Consider the following 18,882-nt stretch of genomic DNA (forward strand, 5'->3'; position numbering starts at 1 on the left):
GAGGTCTCAGAATCCCTGCTTGAAATCAGCTTAGGAATCAAAGTCTATGGGACTTATCTCCAACAAACCTCCAAAAAACTAGAAGTGGAGCTGTGGCTCAAATGGGAGAGTGCTAACCAAGAGCAAAAACATATAGGTGCCCAACTCTGAGTTAAAGCCATAGGATCATCACCAAGAAGCAACACCAACAAGAAGAAAAACAAGTATTCTCCTAGATACAAAAGGACCCAAGAGGGTATTAATCTATTAAGGAAAAGCTTTCTCTGGCAAGAAAGCAGTAAATCATGTGAGAGAGTTCAATGGAAATTTTCTTCTGTACATTAGCTTTATTTTTTTTCTTTTTTTAAATTTTTTATTGTAATTAATAAAAGGGTTACATGATATTTGCCAGAGAGAAGGTGCATTAATTCACATACATTGATACCCTTTCACATGTCTTGGTACCCATTACCCTCCCCCCCACACCCCCCATCCGTCTTGGTTTTCCCCCCTTCCCTATCAAATTTCAAATAACCAAATACAAATAAATTCAATATATCAGATAACAAAGTGAGAGACTGTAACAATATGAGGTACCCAAGGGACAGCAAAGGAGATGAGAGACAACATAGTACATTAAGGACAACAATCATTCGTTATATGGCTTTTGTTTCAATATCCTGGAGGTCCTTTCAATTAGCTTCATACTATATGGCCTTACGTATCAAAATTTTGCTCTATTGCAGATCTCTGCTAGTAGAGCCCAAGGTTTCTACTGATTATGACGAATGAGGGAAACCATTGAGCCTAAGTTCCTTTGAGTCTGGCGCCTCACAGGGCCAGCGAGTGGCCGGAGGCCAGGGCGCCGCCGCCTCGCGGTCCCCTCGCCCCGCATCCCTCCGCAAAGCCAGCCCTGGCCTCGGGCTGACTGCCTGGGCGGCGCTGGGCTGCGCTGCTGGTGTTCGGGCTCCTGGTGGCTGGAGCCATGGACAGATGCGACCTGGTGCCCAGACACCTCCGCCGGCGAAGGTCTACTGGCTAGGCTGGGGCGGCCACTTCTCTAGCGCCAGTGGTGGGCGATCGCCCGGCGCTGCTGACAGATCCCTGCAGGTCACTGAGTCCACCATGCTTCACAGAAGAAGACAGATTTAGTCTGGAAGCTCTTCAGACGATCCATAAACAAATGGATGATGACAAAGATGGTGGGATTGAAGTAGAGGAAAGCCATGAATTTATCAGAGAAGATAGGAAGTATAAAGATGCGAGTAATACGCATAGCCATCTGCACAGAGAAGACAAGCCTATTACTGTTGAGGATTTGTGGAAGCGATGGAAAGCATCGGAAGTTCATAACTGGACCCTTGAAGATCCCCTTCAGTGGTTGATAGAATTTGTGGAACTCCCACAATATGAGAAGAATTTTAGAGACAATAATGTCAAAGGAACAACACTTCCCAGGATCGCAGTACATGAGCTTTCATTTATGATTTCTCAGTTGAAAATCAACGACCGGAGTCACAGACAGAAACTACAGCTCAAGGCCCTGGATGTGGTTTTATTTGGACCTCTAACGCGTCCACCCCATAACTGGATGAAGGATTTTATTCTCACAGTTTCTATTCTAATTGGTGTTGGAGGATGCTGGTTTGCTTATACACAGAATAAGACATCAAAAGAACATGTTGCAAAAATGATGAAAGACTTAGAGTCTACAAACTGCAGAACAAAGTCTTACGGACTTACAAGAGAGGCTTGAAAAGGCACAGGAAGAAAACAGAAATGTTGCTGTTGAGAAGCAAAATCTAGAGCGCAAAATGATGGATGAAATCAATTATGCCAAGGAGGAGGCCTGTTGGCTGCGAGAGCTCAGGGAAGGAGCTGAGTGTGAACTGAGCAGATGTCAGTACGCAGAGCAGGAATTGGAGCAGGTTCGCATGGCTCTAAAAAAGGCTGAAAAAGAATTTGAACTGCGAAGCAGCTGGTCTGTTCCAGATGCTCTTCAAAAATGGCTTCAGTTAACCCATGAAGTAGAAGTACAGTACTACAACATCAAAAGACAGAATGCTGAAATGCAGTTAGGTATCGCTAAGGATGAGGCAGAAAAAATTAAAAAGAAGAGAAGCACCGTCTTTGGGACGCTGCACGTTGCTCATAGCTCCTCCCTAGATGAAGTAGATCACAAGATTCTGGAAGCAAAGAAAGCTCTCTCAGAGTTGACAACTTGTTTACGAGAACGACTTTTTTGCTGGCAACAGATTGAGAAGATCTGTGGCTTTCAGATAGCCCATAACTTGGGACTCCCCAGCCTGACGTCTTCCCTTTATTCAGATCACAGCTGGGTAGTGCTGCCCCGAGTTTCCATTCCACCCTACCCAATTGCTGGAGGGGTTGATGACTTAGATGAAGACACACCCCCAATCCTGTCTCCATTTCCTGGGACTGTGGCTAAACCTGCTGGATCTTTAGCCCGAAGCAGCAGCTTGTGTCGCTCTCGCCCTAGCATTGTGCCCTCTTCATCACAGTCCCAGCGAGCCCAGCTTCCTCCACATGCTCCTCATCCAGCCCATCCTCGTCATCCTCACCTGCCTCAGCATCCCCAGCACTCATTGCCTTCCCCGGATCCAGACATCCTCTCAGTGTCAAGTTGCCCTGCACTCTATCGGAATGAAGAAGAGGAGGAGGCCATTTATTTCACTGCCGAAAAGCAATGGGAAGTGCCAGACACAGCTTCAGAATGTGACTCCTTGAACTCTTCCATTGGAAGGAAGCAGTCTCCTCCCCCCAGCCTCGAGATATACCAACCAGTGTCTCCTCGGAAGATATCCAGAGATGAGCTCTCCCTAGAGGATTCTTCCAGAGGAGATTCACCCGTGACGGCAGATCTCTCCCTGGGCTCTCCTGATTGTGTAGGTCTGACAGAAACGAAGAGTATGATCTTCAGTCCTGCAAGCAAAGTGTACAATGGCATCTTGGAGAAGTCCTTTAGCATGAACCAGCTCTCTAGTGGCATCCCGGTGCCTAAACCTCATCACACATCATGTTCCTCCACTGGCAACGAAAGCAAACCAGTTCAGGAAGCCCCAAGTGTTAGCAGGATAAGCAGCATCCCCCATGACCTTTGTCATAATGGAGAGAAAAGCAAAAAGCCATCAAAAATCAAAAGCCTTTTTAAGAAGAAGTCTAAGTGACCTACCTAGCTGTTTTGTTGGGATTCCATTTCAGTAGCACCTGTACACGTTTTTTTCCATCCATCTTCTACTCCCTATTTTTGTTTTAATTTTAGGACTGCAATTAACTCCATTGGGGCTTTCGAAACTGGATGCCATAGTGGAATGTCCTGCAAGGCAACTGCCTACTGTCTGCTTATTTAAGTGACTACATAGCCAATTCATCAAGCCAATTACTGAAAAATCATTAAGAGATGAGACAGTTTAGAGTCATTTCCTGCCTATTTATTTCTGCATTTTTGATGGTGATGTATATACAATATTTTGTTGAAAGCCACTATGGACTTACAAGCTTTAATGGACTAGTAAGGCAGCATGGGCTTGCAAAAATTTCTTGTTTACCAGAGCATCTTCTTATCTTTCCACAGAGCTATTTACATGATGGACTATATAACTGAAAAGAAGTAAAACTAATTGCACTACTGTTTTCCAGACTGGAAAAAAAAATCTCTGCAAGTTAAACTGTATAGTTTGTAAAATGACTGTGGATAGGGGACTGTTTTCACTTTCAGATCAAAATGGGTTTTTAAGTAGAAAATAAGGTTTGTAATTGACTTGATTTCTGGAAACGAAAACCCATGCTTTTATTATGGGACGCTTCTTCAAAATGCATTTAATATAAAGGTTCGAGTCCTGCTGTAAAGATCATGTTTTGTTTTCCCCAGGGCTTTCACTGGGATTTACTGCATTTCAGACTGTATGATAAAAATATAAATAATTTAAGGAGAGAAACCTCTTGATTCCTTATGTGAATGGAAGAGCTAAAGCTTGATTGAAGGACTTAAAACATTCACAAGCTGAAACTGAGGTGGGGAGTGTGGGGATTCAGACCCTTGTTTACAGACTTTGAATAACTGCAAAGGACTTATGGTTTGTGAAAAATTTGTACTGTGGAAAAGATAATAAATTGGAGACCATATTGAAAAAAAAAGAAGCAAGGTACACTGGGGGGAGAGGGGGAGTGGGGACTCACGCCTATAATTCTAGCTACTCAGGAGGCTGAGATCTGAGGATCAAGGTTCAAAGCCAGTGCGGGCACAAAAGGACCTAAGACTCTTGTTTCCAATTAACTTCTAGAAAACGTGAAGTGGGCCTTAGCTCAAGGGTAGGGAGGTAGCCTTGAACTGAAGAGCTCAGGGACAGTGCCCAGGCCGAGCTCAAAACCCATGACCCCCCCCCCACAAACAAAAAGAAGCAATGTACCCACTACCTGATGAATGTCACTGTAAGCCCTCTGTACATCACTCCAACAATAAAAAAAATAATAAATGTTATAACAGAGGTGTCCTCAGGGTCCTGTGGAACACAGTGCAAATGAGGGCATGGGTCACCACCACCCTGAAAATAATCATCAGTGAATAACACATTAGATGGTTACACACACACACACAATCAGACTTCCAGATGGAGGCCAGTGGTTCACATATTTACTGCTAGCTACTCAAGATGCTGAGATCTGAGGACCTCGGCTCAAATCCAGCCAGGGCAAGAAAGGCCATGAGACTTGTATCTCCACCAAACTACTAAGAAAATCTGGAAGTCGAGCTGTGGTTCAAGTGGTTGGGAGCCTTGAGCAAAACAACAAGCTCAAGGACAGAGCCTTGGCCCTGAGCTCAAGCCTCAGGACCAACACACAAAAACAAAAGTGTACTTTAGGAGAGGAGTGCTACAGTTCAGGGGCTCATTTACAGGAAGCAGCTCATCTTGTCTCCTCTCTTCCCCATGACACCCAGTGGTTGGCAGGATCTAGTTCACCCATCCTATGCTGTTCCCTCAGTGAAGAGGCCCCTAGACCTTAGCAGACTGGCCAGAGGCCCTGGCACTGGGGCTGTGCTGTCCCCGCCCCATTCCTCTGGGCTCCGCCCCCACGCTCTCGGACACGCCCACTCTGCGCAGGGAACAGTGGGAGACAAGGCCTTGGGTTCCTAGACTGGTAACCTCCAAGCTGGCAGCTAAATGGATGCTCTTGGTAGCTTTAGGAGGACACTTCTCCTCTCACTGCAAGATAGGATCAGGCTGATTCCAGTTCCTCCGGGGCTGTTCATGGCTTCCGTGATTGTTTTCTTGCTTTCCTTCTCTCCTCTTCTTTCTTTCTTTTTCTTCTTTTTCTTTTCTTCTTCTTCTTCTTCTTCTTCTTCTTCTTCTTCTTCTTCTTCTTCTTCTCCTTCTTCTTCTTCTTCTTCTTCTCTCTCTCTCTCTCTCTCTCTCCCTCTCTCTCTCTGTCTCTCTCTCTCTCTCCCTCTCTCTCTCTCTTCATCCCTCCCACCCTCCCTCCCTCTCTCTTTCTGGCTGGCTTGCTTGCTTCCTCTTGCTTTCTTTCTCCCTCCCTCCCTTCTTTCCTTCCTTCCTTTCCTTCTATCTTTCTCCACTTTTTCTCTTCCTCTCCCCCTCCTTGTTCTCTTCTGTTTCTCTTCTCTCTCCCCCCTCCATGGCTCAAAGCCACGAAAGTTCATGACACTCTTATTTCCAGTTAACCACCAAATGGCCAGAAATGAAGCTGTCAGTTACCTCATAGAATGCTAGTCTTGAGAAAAAAAAAGCTTATGGACAGCATCCATTCTCTTGAGTTCAAGCCCTGTGGCTGACCAAGAAAAATAAGGAAGAATGAGTTTTTTTATACCAAGAGCACAGTTACGCTGATGACTACCTTATTGGCACAAATGATGTGAAACATGCATTAGGTCCAAGAGACAGAAAATGACCAGACTCTGTGTTCTGATTTTAGTGATTACAGCCCAATCTAGAACACCAAGATGAAAAAATTAATCCAGTTTTTATTTCTAAATGTTGGTCTTTTGCTTAGATAAGCTGGTTAAGACTAGATTTGAGCCAGGCACTGGCGGCTTACTCCTGTATTTGCAGCTCCTCAGAAGGCTGAGATCTGAGGATCACAGTGTGAGGCATGCCTGGGTAGAAATGTAACCAGCAGGAGAACAGAAGTAATGCTGTGGCTAAAATTTTAAGAGTGCCAGCCTTGAGCATAGAGAGGCTCAGGATCAGTGCCCAGTCCCTGAAGTCAAGCCCCAGAACTTCCCTTGCTGAAATCATCTATTTGCCTAGTGGAGCTCCACGGTGGCTTTCATCTTTTACCTTTAGTGAGGTGGAAAAGTTTGTTCATTCACTTGGACACACAAGATTGGAGCAGGAGAAAGCAATAGTCTCCTTACCTGTAGAGAATATAGTCTTTCTATTCCACAGCTTTTTGAAAGAGGAATAATAGCCTATTCCAGTGTATAGGAAGAAAATGGAGAAAGGGAACAATGAGAGACAGTTGAGAAAGACATTTGATACTGCTCTAGGAAGAAAGAGAGTAAAGAAGGAGCTGCTTGAAAGCAAACAAGAGAGGAAAGGCCATGTCCTTTGATGCGGTTCATTATACTAACCTTAAAGTTTTCCACCAGCTCTTACTGGAGAGACTTGAAGCCCTTCAGCCATACCTGTTTGGCCTCAGGTGAATGATTTACAAAGCATCTTCAATACCAAACGGAACAAATTTAACTGTTTTTAAAATCAAATTCTTATGTGAATGTTAAAAGTTCCCTTGTGTTTTAGGAATTGGAGAATGATACAGGTTTGCAGCAAGGAGTGAGAACTAGTCATAAAAGAAGACCTCCCAGAATTAAGATTTTTTTAAAAAATTAGGATAAAAACCACAGCACACGATGTGCCAGCATATCTGTTTTTGTACAGCTGGGTAGTGTTAGGTGCATTGCCTATGCTGTGAGACAACTTTGGGTCATTTTGTTTAATCTGAACCTCCATGCTCAGAAGCCACCCTGTCTTCCTCCTTTTCTGTAAGCTTGCAACTCAGTATTCAACTTTCTCATCCTGTGAGTTTGGTGAGCTCTGTGCTTCACATAAGTGGACCATGAAGGTTTGTATTATTTTCTTCCCTTTTTTCCCTCATCTTGTTGATTGTACTCTTTAGTACCATTTTTTACAGTCTCATATAATTTGCATTTTTTGATTGCAACTTGAGTGTCAAGTCCTTAAACTCACAGCCAAAACTACTTCCATGAACTTGTGTGTTTGCACACATGTGTGTGCCCATGCACTAGTAGTATGGCATTGTGCTTCTTCTCTTGGGCTGCTGGCTGATGCTTTAACCCTTGAACTGTATTGGGCGGGTGAATTGGAAATGGCCTTTCAAAACCACTCCTACTGTGAGTGCCTTCCAATTACTATCATCTGGCCTCAACCCTCCCAGTAAATATTATCTAGTTGAGCCAGCGGCTCATCAATCCAATCCTGGCCATGCTGAGGGCACACAAGGGGTTCATGTGATGAGGCAGCATTGCCAAAAGCTAGACTCATTCCTATGCAGCTTCATCTAGCACAGGTTTCTGAAATCAAACCTCAGTATTGAAGAAAGGCCTGGCAGGGACAGAAGAGGTGGAGGTATAGCTGAAATAGAAGATCGTGTGCCTAGCATGCAGAAAATCATGGTTTCAATACTCAGCACTGTAGATGGAAAATATGATTTTCTTCTACACTGTACAGACTTTTCTTTGGAGGGGGGGTGGTCGTGGGGCTTGAATTCTGGGCCTGGGCATTGTCCCTAAGCTCTTCAGCTCAACGCTAGGGCTCTACCACTTGAGCCATAGTGCCACTTCTGGTTTTCTGTCTGTTAATTGGAATAAGAGTCTTACAGACTTTTTGTGCCCAGGCTGGCTTTGAACCACAATGTTCAGATCTCAGCCTCCTAGTAGCTAGGATTACATGTGTGAGACACCAGCACTTACCTAGCTGCAAACTGAATTCTTGTGTATGTGTTTAATTTCTTCATAGTGAAGACACCAGCACCCAAAGGACGATAACTTCTGATCTTGTCTGGAACCAAACACCTGGTGAGTCCATATGCTGCTCATTTTAGTGTGGAACAATTGAGAGTATTGTAACCATACAGTATACAGGACAGGCTATGGGTATCAGTACATCCTTGTTTTCAGTTTTGAAAGTAAATAGGCAACAACAGATCAGGTCCTGATAATCAGATTATCAGATCAGATAATTGCTCCTGTTCTCTTTGGAAGTCAAGTCCTAGGAACTACAAGACTAAATGAAGATGGTCACAGGATTTATATGCAATAAACACTTATTGGAGGGAATGGAAACAGATTTTATGTACAACGTAGCTTAATGGAGTCTGAATCCGTTCTTTGCACCACACAACTCAAGTTACTTTGAAAGACCCACCATCACACTGGATGGGAGTACTGCAGATCCTTTTATCAATCAGAGAGGCAGGGGCTGGGAATGTGGCTTAGTGGTAGAATGCTTGCCTGGCATGCATGAAAGCCCTAGGTTGGAGTCCTCATCACCAAATAAACAGAAGCAGAGGTGACACTTTGCCTCAAGTGGTAGAGGGCTAGCCTTGAGTAAAAGAAGCTCAGGGACAGTGCACGGGCCCTGCGTTCAAGCCCCAGGTCTGGGGGAAAAAATCAGAGGCAGCCAAGAGTCGCACCAGCAAGAAGGGAGCAGAGGAGTCCTGGAAGCAGAAATACATGTGGTATGTCAGCTTGAGTTCCTACATAGCTAATGAAATGGAAAATAAGGAAAGCAGCAAAAGCACAGTAAACATTATATAGGTTCATAAGGAAAGAACTCTTGGTTGATCATGCATAAAAAACTTTGTTTTGCAGAGGTCATCATGTAATTTAGTAAGAGGCCTCATTTCATGGAAAAAGCAGGAAATATTCCCATGCATGTACAGTATATTAAGTTGTTAGTGAATTATAGCTAATTTGGATGAAAAAGTAAGTGTATGAATTCACATGGTATTTTTCTATGAATCATTTAATCCTTCCGTGTTCTCAAGAGAACCAGAACACAGTGATGATGGGAGAGGTTTGCTTAAAAAGGTCAGATATCCAAATATAGATAGGGATGTATATAAAAGATGTACAGAGACAAGGCAACAAGTTTATGGGAACTATTTTGAATGTCACAGCAGTGCAGCTTTTGTCTGTGCCATTCTGTCCTTTTGCAAGTTGAGTAAATGACCAAGACACCAGTGTGGAGATGGAGTTCTTGCTGTTCTAGTTACCAGTGAAGAGAACTCTTAGAAAACCCTGATAGGATCCCTTGTGTATGAGACCCTATTCCAATGGGTTCACATTTTCCAGGATTGCAGTTACAAAGGATCAGAGAAAGTAGCTTCTGTACTACCAACTTACATCACGACACTGGGGAACACAGGTTTCATATTGAAGTGCCTGCTAACATTTGGTTTTTGCTCGGGGTGGTAGAAAAGAATCTATCCATGAAGTCCACTTTTTCCTATTTTCTGGGTTGTTGACAATTGCCAGTGGACTTACTCTCAGGATTTCTGCCTTATTTTGCACATGATATTCTTTCCTTCCTTTTTTTGGGGGGTGGGTGAGGTGGGGTAGGGGCGGACCTAGGCATTAAATTCAGGGCTGGGGCACGGTCCTGGGACACGTTTTGCTCAAGGGTAGCACTCTACCACTTAAGCCACAGCTCCACTTCTGGCCTTTTCTATGTATGTGGTAGTAACGAATAGAACCCAGGGCTTCATCCATGCTAGGTGAGCATTCTACCACTAGGCTATGCTCCTGGCCAAGACTTTTTGTTTTTGGTTGGTCATGGGGCCTGAACTCTGAGCCATCTGTCTTTTGGTGGTGGTAGTCATAGGGCTTGAACTCTGGGCCTGGGCGCTGTCCTGAGCTCTTCACCTCAAGGTTAGTGCTCTCCAACATTGAGCCACAGTGCCACTTCTGGTTTTCTGGTGGTTAATTAGAAGAAAAAAGTCTCATGGACTTTCATGCCTTGGCTGGCTTTGAACCTCAATCCTTAGATCTCAGCCTTCTGAGTAGCTAGGGTTACAGTCATGAGCCACTAGTGCCCAGCTACTTGACTGCCTTTCTATACACTTAATGATAACTTTTTTTTTTTTGGTCAGTCACATCGATTGCAGGGCTTGAACTCTGGGGCCTAGGCGCTCCTGAGTAGCTAGGATTAAAGGTGTGAGCCACCACATCTAGCATGGAAACTTTTTTTTATCAATCTGAATCCAAGGATTCTGACTGAATTAATTGTGCATAGACATCATTTACTGAGGGTAAAGTGTTAAAATCTTGGCATCAGGCATGATTATAACTGCTAAATGAGCAGTGATGGTTTTCTAATGAAATTACATCCTCAGTCAAAATTTAGGGAGTTGAGACAGGAGTTTGCTCTAGTGGTAGAGTGCTTGCCTAGCATGCACAAGGGACCTGGGTTTGATTCCTTGGTACCACATACATAGAAAAAGCTGGGAATGGTGCTATGGCTCAAGTGATAGAGCTCTGGCCTTGAGAAAGCCCAAGGACAATGCTCAGGCTCTGATTTCAGGTCCCAGGACTGTGTATGTGTGTGTGCATCCTCCTGGTAATAATATCATCCAGTTGAGCCAGTGGGTCACCAGTCCACTCCTGGCCATGATGAGGGTACAATAGAGATTCACATGATGAAGCAGCATTGCCAAAAGCTTTTTCAGGCTTCCTCTAGCACAAGCTTCTAAAGTTGAACCTCAGTACTGCAGAGAGGCCTGGCACAGATAGCAGAGGTAGAGGTGTGGCTCAAATAGCAGATCTGTGTGCCTAGCATGCACGTGCCATGGTTTCAATACTCAGCCCTGTCGATAGAATGATGTTTCTACACTACTCATACTAAATTTCTGTGTATTGTTTAATTTCTTCACAGGTACCATCTAAATGAGTGATGTTGTTCACTTATGTGCTGATGTAAAGATCTGCAGAGTCCATGTACTTGTCATCTGAGTGTTAAATAATTTAGAGTAGTGTAACAATAAAGAATACACATGACAGGCTGCCGGTATCAGTATGTCCTTGTTTTCAGTTCTGAAACTAAATAGGCAACAAGATACAGGTCAAAAGATAATTGTTCCTTGTTGGGAGCAGAGTGCAGGGTCAGGCTGACCCATGAATCTGCATCACTGAGTCAGATAACCACCCAAAGAAATGAGCTGTCATGTATGAACACCATGCCTAACTTTGAGCTATACCGTCAGTATTGTGAATCACTCTCTGCTGAGACCTAGAGTGAGAGTAAACATGTGGACCTCCTCCACGCTGCCCACCTTTGTGTTGATAGGCCCCTGCAACCTATATTATCTGAATGTACTTCCTCATTAAACGAGTTCCTGCCTTGACGGGTCTCCCTGACGTGTCTGATTGTCTTCCGGTGAGGGAGGGCCGGGTGCGCGCAGTCAGTCGGCCCACTCCTTTCTCGGCTCGTCCTGGTCAGGACGTGTTCTCCCTATCCCTCCTGCGGGTCAGGAGGGACCGAGGACTAAAAACCCTGACAATTCCTCTTCTCTTTGGAAGTTAAGTAGTAGAAATACAAGGTTAAATGATGGTCAAGTCGCTGCAGCCAGGTGCACATGCAGCCTGAAGTGCTTTCTAGGAAAACAATCTATGCAGGATGTGGACTATGTCAAATTCCACGCCTATGCCTCTCAGTTTTTGCTTTCAGAAGAGCCTGCTTATAAGAAGTCCTCTCTTAACACATCTGTTTTCCATGACTGTTTAAGCCAGGAATTAAATCAGTTTTAGAATGACAGATGAGTTTCATTTTCAAACTTGGAAGAGAACCAGTGAAGGCTGGAACGTGTTTTGGAAAGAAATGGATATGTCTTTCCCAATCCAATGTAAGCTTCTTTGTTCAGCACCCCAAATCAAATTGTTCAAATGCAAGGAGATATTTTACAAAGGTATTTGATGACAAGAAACAGTGCTTTGGGAGGAGGACATAGCTGTGTGGTAAACATGGCTACTATATAGAGTCTGGTTACATCTCCCACTCAGACCAAAAACTTGATCTCTGAAAACCCAAAAACAAACAAAAAGGAAATGCCCTATGGAATTAGGTGCATACTAATTTCAATACTAGCATTTCTCCCTCCCTTTCCCATGTCTCATTATTCTAATCAGCAGTGTGCTTGTATGATCCATCGTGCCACCGCTGGAATTTTGCTGCTTAACTAAGGGTAAGAGTATTAGAGTTTTCTGACTGAGATGGCTTCAAACTGAATCCCCACATCCCAGCCTCCTGAATACTAGGTTTACAGGTGTGAGCTACTGGCACATAGCAAATCTCATTAATCTGAAATACGTCCACATCCAAAACAGGGAGACAGACCAATCAGTAGATCACTGGATAGATAGATGGCTGGGCACACAGACAGATTTTCCAACAACCCTCCATTGAAACACTCAGCCAAGTTCTCATCTATGTGTATGGGGTGGGGAGGGGAAATGATCAATGGAGTTTGAATTCAGGGCCTCAAGTTTTCTTTTACCAGTTCAACTGATAAGTCATACAGGAAGCTCTTTTTCCACATGGATATTTTGAGGTATTTTGATTTTTGCCTCTAGTGTGGCTCCACAGTGATCCTATTTTCCACTTCCTCTGTTAGCTGTGCCTGTGCTAACCAAGAATTACAATAGTCTCAACCTCAGCTTCCCATATAGCTTCTAGAAGTCTGAGGAAATACATTTCTGCTGTTTGGATTTCCTTGTGGTAGCATTTAATGGCAGAGTTGGAAAACTAATATCCCAGGGATGTGGAAGGATGGCATGAAGAAAGGCTTGGCCAGGGTAAGAGGACTACAGTCCAGGTGAGGGAGAACGAGAGTGGGACCACAAGGGAGAAGGCCTCAAGGCATCATGCAGGGAAGGTCAGGAAGTAGACAACAAGCAAGTGTCATGCCCCTTGTCACTGTGAGAGTTCTAACATCTGACCACCTTTCCATCTCAGGGGAATCCCAAGATGAGTGAGAGTGAGATTGAGAGGAGCTGATGCTCCCTCTTCTGTGATTATTTCCAAGTAGTTGTGCAAAGAAGTTTTTATTCAACCAAATCAGTTAATGAGTACACTGCACCTTGATAAATGTCTCCTTTCCCATCTCTCCCAACCCTACTTACCTCATTTTACCAGGTTCCAGTTTCATACAAGTCCTCTGAATAGTATGGCTATATTAATCAAATGCATATGCACTTTACTTACTCATTAAATACTTGAGTTTAATTCACTCAGAATACACTTATGATTTTAATTTTGTGTTCACTTATCTTCATTCTGATCCTATTCTAGATGTTTGGGATGATATGTCCCTGTCACTGGAGGAGAAACCAGGCACGTGGGCATTAAATGTTACATCAGAGATGTCCACAGGGTCCTGTGGGAACACAGTGCAAACGAGGGCGTGGGTCACGACCACCCAGATAATGATCATCCATGACCAGGAACAATTTTCAGTGATTACATACGTCCATGTGTGTGCACATACACAACAGACCCTAAAAATGGGCAATGGTGGCCCATGCCTCTAATCAGAGCTACTCGGGAGACTAATCTAAGGACAGTGGTTCAAATCCAGCCAGGGCAGGAAAGGCCATGAGACTAATATCTAGCAAACTATTTAGAAAATGCTGCAAGTAGTGCTGTGGCTCACGTGGTAAAGTGAGAGCATTGAACAAAACAACAAACTCAAGGACAGAGCCCTTGCTTTGTGTTCAAGCCCGAAGACCACCAAAGAAAAAGATAAAAATGGAGTTTGGCAGATTGAGTTCTGCAGCTTTGGGAGTAATTTATAGGAAGCAGCTCAACTTGTCTCCTCTCTTCCCAATGGCATCCAGTGATTGACAGGATCTAGCTCACCCGTCCTACGCTTGGTCCTCAGTGAGGACGCCCCTATACCCTAGCAGACTGGCTGGAGGCCCTAGCATTGGGGCTGTGCTGTCCCCACTCCCTTCCTCTGGGCTCAGCCCCCACGCTCTCAGGCACACCCACTCTGCATAGGGGACAGTGGGAGAGGAGGCCTGGGTTCCTAGACTGGAAACCGCCTTGCTCTGCTCTCTGGGTAGTGGATGTACTTGGGAACTTCAGGAGGATGCAGCAACTTTCTGCCATGCTGCTCCCTTCAGCACCTGGGAGGATCAGGCCGAGTCCAGTTCCTCAGGGCCCCTCAAGACCCACAACCTTCCGTGTAGCACAGGAGGCACAGAACCCCGCATGGGTCCCCTTGGGCCTGGCGCTGGGGTGGGTACTGCTCTACCACTCAAGCCTTAACTCATCTTATGGCACTTGCGTTTTTTCTATGTTTCTTTTGTCTGTTCTTCTTCCTCCTTTTTACCTCTCTCTCCTCCCTCCTCATTTTGGTCAATTAGAGATAAGAGTCTCAATGAAAGTTCTTTCCAGGGCAGGCTTCCAACCGCCATCCTCAGATCTTGAGTCCTCCTGAATAACTAGGATTACAGATATGAGGCACCAGCTCCCAGCCTGTTTTGATGCAAACAGTGCTGTTCCTATTACAGTTTTGGGTATAGTATATCCAAACAAAGTAAACCTGGGTGCTGGAGGCTCACACATGGAATTCCAGCTACTCAGGAGATTGAGATCAGAAGATTAAGTATCAAAGCAGGGAGGGGTTAGGGACGCACAGGAAAGTCTGTGAGTCATCATCATTTAATCAGTAAAAAAGCCAGAACTGGAGATGTGGCTCAAGTGGTAGAGCTATAGTCTTGAGTTCAAAAGCTAAGGGACAATGTCCAGTCCTGAGTTCAATCCTCAGTACTACTGGTGCCACACATATCTGTGTGTGTGTGTGTGTGTGTGTGTGTATGTGTGTGTGTGCACAGAAAAGTTACATGTTCAGTATTACAAAATGCATGCAATATTTTTATGCTGTTGTTTCATATCAGCCCGGGACAGTGAGATCTACAGTGAGTGAAAAGATTGAGGCATGCCTCCTCACCCACCCATCCTTCACTCAGCTACTGCTATCTTCCAGGCAGGCTGCTGGTATCTGCCCACTTCCTTCTGGAAATCTCAGGGATCCCATCCCCAGCTGGGGACCTTGGGAGATGCCTGTATCTAAATAAACAGCTACTTACACTCTCCCAAAGCTCAGGGTACAGAGGATCACGGGGCTCTGTTCCTAGATTGGTTTATTATTGCAGAAAAAGAGCAGTCTATGCCAAGAACTCTCTTCATCCCAGGATACCAAATAGCAATGATAACTGTAAGGATACAGAGGAAACAGCTTCTCCTCTTGAAGGAAAATCACTAGCCCTAAGCTAGCCAGGGTTACACTCAGAGTGAGATCCTGTTTCAAAAGAGCAAAAACAGCCAGGAGCCAGGGGCTCATCCTATAACTCTAGGTAATCAGAGTTATAATAAGAACAAATATTTTCCCATACTGCTTAAATCTGTACGGTTTCTCTTTAGTGTATTCTTTCATGTCTGTGAAGATGGTAGGGAAGAACAAATGCTTTCCCACATTGCTTACATTTATAGGGTTTCTCTCCAGTGTGAATTCTTTCATGTCTTCGAAGGGAACAGGGAAACACAAATGTTTTCCCACACTGCTTACATCCATAGGGTTTCTCTCCAGTGTGAATTCTTTCATGTCTTTGAAGGAAATGGAGAAGAATGAATGTTTTCCCACATTGCTTACATGTGTAGGGTTTGTGGCCAGTGTGACTTCTTTCATGTCTGCCAAGGGAACTGCGAAAAACGTATGTTTTCCCACATTGCTTACACCCATAGGGTTTCTCTCCAGTGTGAATCCTTTCATGTTCTTTAAGGTAACTAGAGAAAGGGAAGGTTTTCCCACATTGCATACATTCATAGGGGTTTTCTCCAGTGTGACTTTTTCATGTCTTCGAAGGGCACCAGAAAAAGCGAATGTTTTTCCACATTGCTTACATCTATAGGGTTTCTTGACAGTGTCAATTCTTTCATGTGCTTTAAGAGAACTAGAAAAAGAGGATTTCCCACATTGCTCATATGCCAAGGGTTTCTCACCAGGGTGGATTCTTTCATGCCCTTGAAGAATACCAGAATGAGGGCAAGATCTTCTACAATGCATACTTTCACAGCAGTGTTTAACTTCAGTGTCAATTTTTTCTTGTCTGTGAAAAAAACTGCTAAAGGACTTTTCACATTGTTTAGCTGCAAATGGATTTTCCTCATTGTGCATTCCACAGCTGATTTTCCCCTGATGGAATTTCCTGTAAGCTCTCCCATATTCTTTATGAGTGTTGTGGCTGTCCACATATACTGATATGTCCTGATACTGAAAAGATATTTGTCCTGTGTGAGCTCTGAAAGGCATACCCATGGGTGAAGGAGCAAGGATGGTTTCTCCAAACATATAGTTTTTGAAAGATGCAAGTCTGGGTAGAGTTTTCTTATTCATGGTATGTTCTACATTCTGTTGGAAGGCTTCATTAAACTGACTCTCTTCTTCAGATCCATAGAGCCTCTCTAAAAATATAGTTCTGAAAAACAAAAGGCAGACAAACTAAGAACTTTTTTTAAAGCACTAAACCATTAAAAAGTATCTCCTGTGCCTGCATGGTCTTCTCCAAATGGTCTCCACAGTGTCATATTTTAGACTTCTGAATTTACAAATTTTGGAACTCCACTTGTATACATGTTAAAAGAAAAATGTCCTAAGATTAAGTCAATTTCTATCCTTATGTATTTGCATTATCTGTTTAGTTTAAAAATTTCCTGCCACCCTACAATATTTGAAAGAACAGTAGTGTTTCTGCTTAGTGCAATTACCTTTTTTCTTCCCTGGAGTTTTGGTTCACTTCACTATTTTCTTGTCCCTGCTTCTTTTCTAAAATACAAACACAGAAACCATTGATTCCTTCAACATTACAGAAACAATATTAAGACTACATCACTTTTCATGGCATAATGAGATCATGGTATATTTACAGTCATATATTCATCTACATGTTCCATTTTTCATTCTAAATCATGCAGCATTACCAAGGGCAGGAACAGCTCACAGTTAAGTAAGGGAATATTTACCTATGGAGGCCAGGTTCTTAAATGTTTCCCCCATCACATCTTGGTAGAGCTTCCTTTGAGAAAGACTTAGTAAAGCCCATTCTTCCAAGGTAAAATTGATGGCCACATCCTCAAAGTTCACAGTCTCCTAAAATATTCCACAAATAATTCCAAAAGCAAGAGTTAAAAGCCACAGAACTGGAAATGAGATTCAACTTATTAACAACAACAACAAAAGAAACACATATATTGTGTTGCCTAGTCAACAATTTAACATTCACCAGCCATCCAGCCATCTTTTTTTTTTTGGCCAGTTCTGGCTGGAAATGAGCATTTCCCATCTCCTGGGGCCAGTAACTCATGCCTATAATCCTAGCTTCCCCTCTGTATGGGTGAGATCTGAAAGAAGTGAAACCTGCAGGGAAAGCACCTGAGCCCCTTAGTGCTGGTCATAATAGTTCCAACAGTAATAGTCTCACTGTAATGAAAAGCCCAAGAATAAATGTGCTCACTACTGAATTCTCCCAGTCCTTTAAAGAAGAATCAAGAATGTTCCATAAAATGGAAAAGGAAAGAACTTTGCCACACATTCTGTGAAGCCAGTATTAGTCTGATAGCCAAACTGAACAAAGATACCACAAAAACAGAACAGAACTATTTATATATATAAAGAATGTCTACGTAATTCATCTTTTGGCAAGTGTGGATACAGAAAAAGATTAGAAAGACACACCAGAGTGAGCATGGACTAGTATTCACCTACACAGTAAATCCACACTTGTTTCTATTATGTAAATTTAGCCTGAAATAAACAACTAATTTATTTGAAGAAATCTATTTCATCCTATACTCTCAAGTCCTGAATAAGAAATTTTCCATCTTCCACTCACATCATAATAGAACCTACTGAAATGGAGATGCAAAAGAGCATTTCAGTTGAGTTCCAGTGGCTCATGCCTATAATCCTACCTGGTCAAGAGGCTGAGGTGTGAGATCTGAAACCAGTCTAGACAAGATACAAAAGTCCATTAAGGCTTATATCTCAATCATCAAAAAAAAGTTGAAGCTATGGCTGAGTGGTAGAACACTAGTCTAGAGCAAAAAAGGTAAGAGACAGTGCCCAGGTCTTGAGTTTAAGCCTCGGGACTAGTATACACACATATACACTGACAAAAACAAAATACTAAAAAGACAAAGAAAAGGGGCTGGGAGAAGCTGCCTCAGTGGCTCATGGTTTGATGGAAACCAACACGGCAATGCTTCAAGGCCTTAGAGACCACTAGCACTGGGCTGGTACAACACAGCACAGGTCATTCTATGGGACACTGAGGAAAACTTTAGCAGCCAGGATATGGAACTCTGGTTCCTCTACACCGCCTTCTATTCCACTCTTACCACCATGAAAGATTTTTCCAGAGGCCTAAAATCAACCAGTCATGAAACACTCCCTACAACCTGGGAAGGCTGTGACTTGTGTTCTACTTATCTGTTATCACTTGTGACAACTAATATGTTGTGGTTTGGGAACATGATTTAATTATCCAGCAGCTGACAATTCAGTTGTAACAGCATTCAGGCTTATCCCAATCCATCTCACTATATAGTCACTATCCACTAAAGGGGCCAATCTATAACATGTTTTCCCTACCAGATAGCCAGTTCTGTGGGTCTTGAACTCAGCCTAGTGTTATCCCTTTTAAGCTGTTTTTGTTTTTGTTTTGTCATTGTAGGGCTTGGACTCTGGGCCTGAGCCCTGTTCCTGAGCTCTTCAGCTCAAGGCTACCACCCTACCCCTTGAGCCATAGCACCACTTCCACTTTTCTAGTGGTTAATTGGCGATAAGAGT

General features: G+C 43.5%; 1 protein-coding gene and 1 pseudogene across 1 annotated transcript; one reads left to right on the top strand and one right to left on the bottom strand.

Annotated features, from left to right (window-relative positions):
- The first annotated feature begins 1,107 nt into the window (after positions 1 to 1,107).
- LOC150039872 (stromal interaction molecule 2 pseudogene) lies at positions 1,108 to 3,167 on the top strand (annotated as a pseudogene).
- A 12,220-nt stretch (positions 3,168 to 15,387) lies between these two features.
- On the bottom strand, positions 15,388 to 18,336 carry LOC150039873 (uncharacterized). Its single transcript, XM_090327547.1, has 4 exons — positions 18,006 to 18,336; positions 17,058 to 17,184; positions 16,803 to 16,860; positions 15,388 to 16,513 (listed from the first exon to the last, which is right to left on the bottom strand). The coding sequence occupies exons 1-4, from the start codon at positions 18,063 to 18,065 to the stop codon at positions 15,388 to 15,390; spliced, it is 1,371 nt and encodes a 456-aa protein (XP_090183673.1). The 5' UTR covers positions 18,066 to 18,336.
- Positions 18,337 to 18,882: the final 546 nt, after the last annotated feature.

This window comes from Megascapheus bottae, unplaced genomic scaffold (genome assembly GCF_031878675.1).
Source record: "Megascapheus bottae isolate mThoBot1 unplaced genomic scaffold, mThoBot2.hap1 HAP1_SCAFFOLD_162, whole genome shotgun sequence".
NCBI lineage: Eukaryota > Metazoa > Chordata > Mammalia > Rodentia > Geomyidae > Megascapheus > Megascapheus bottae.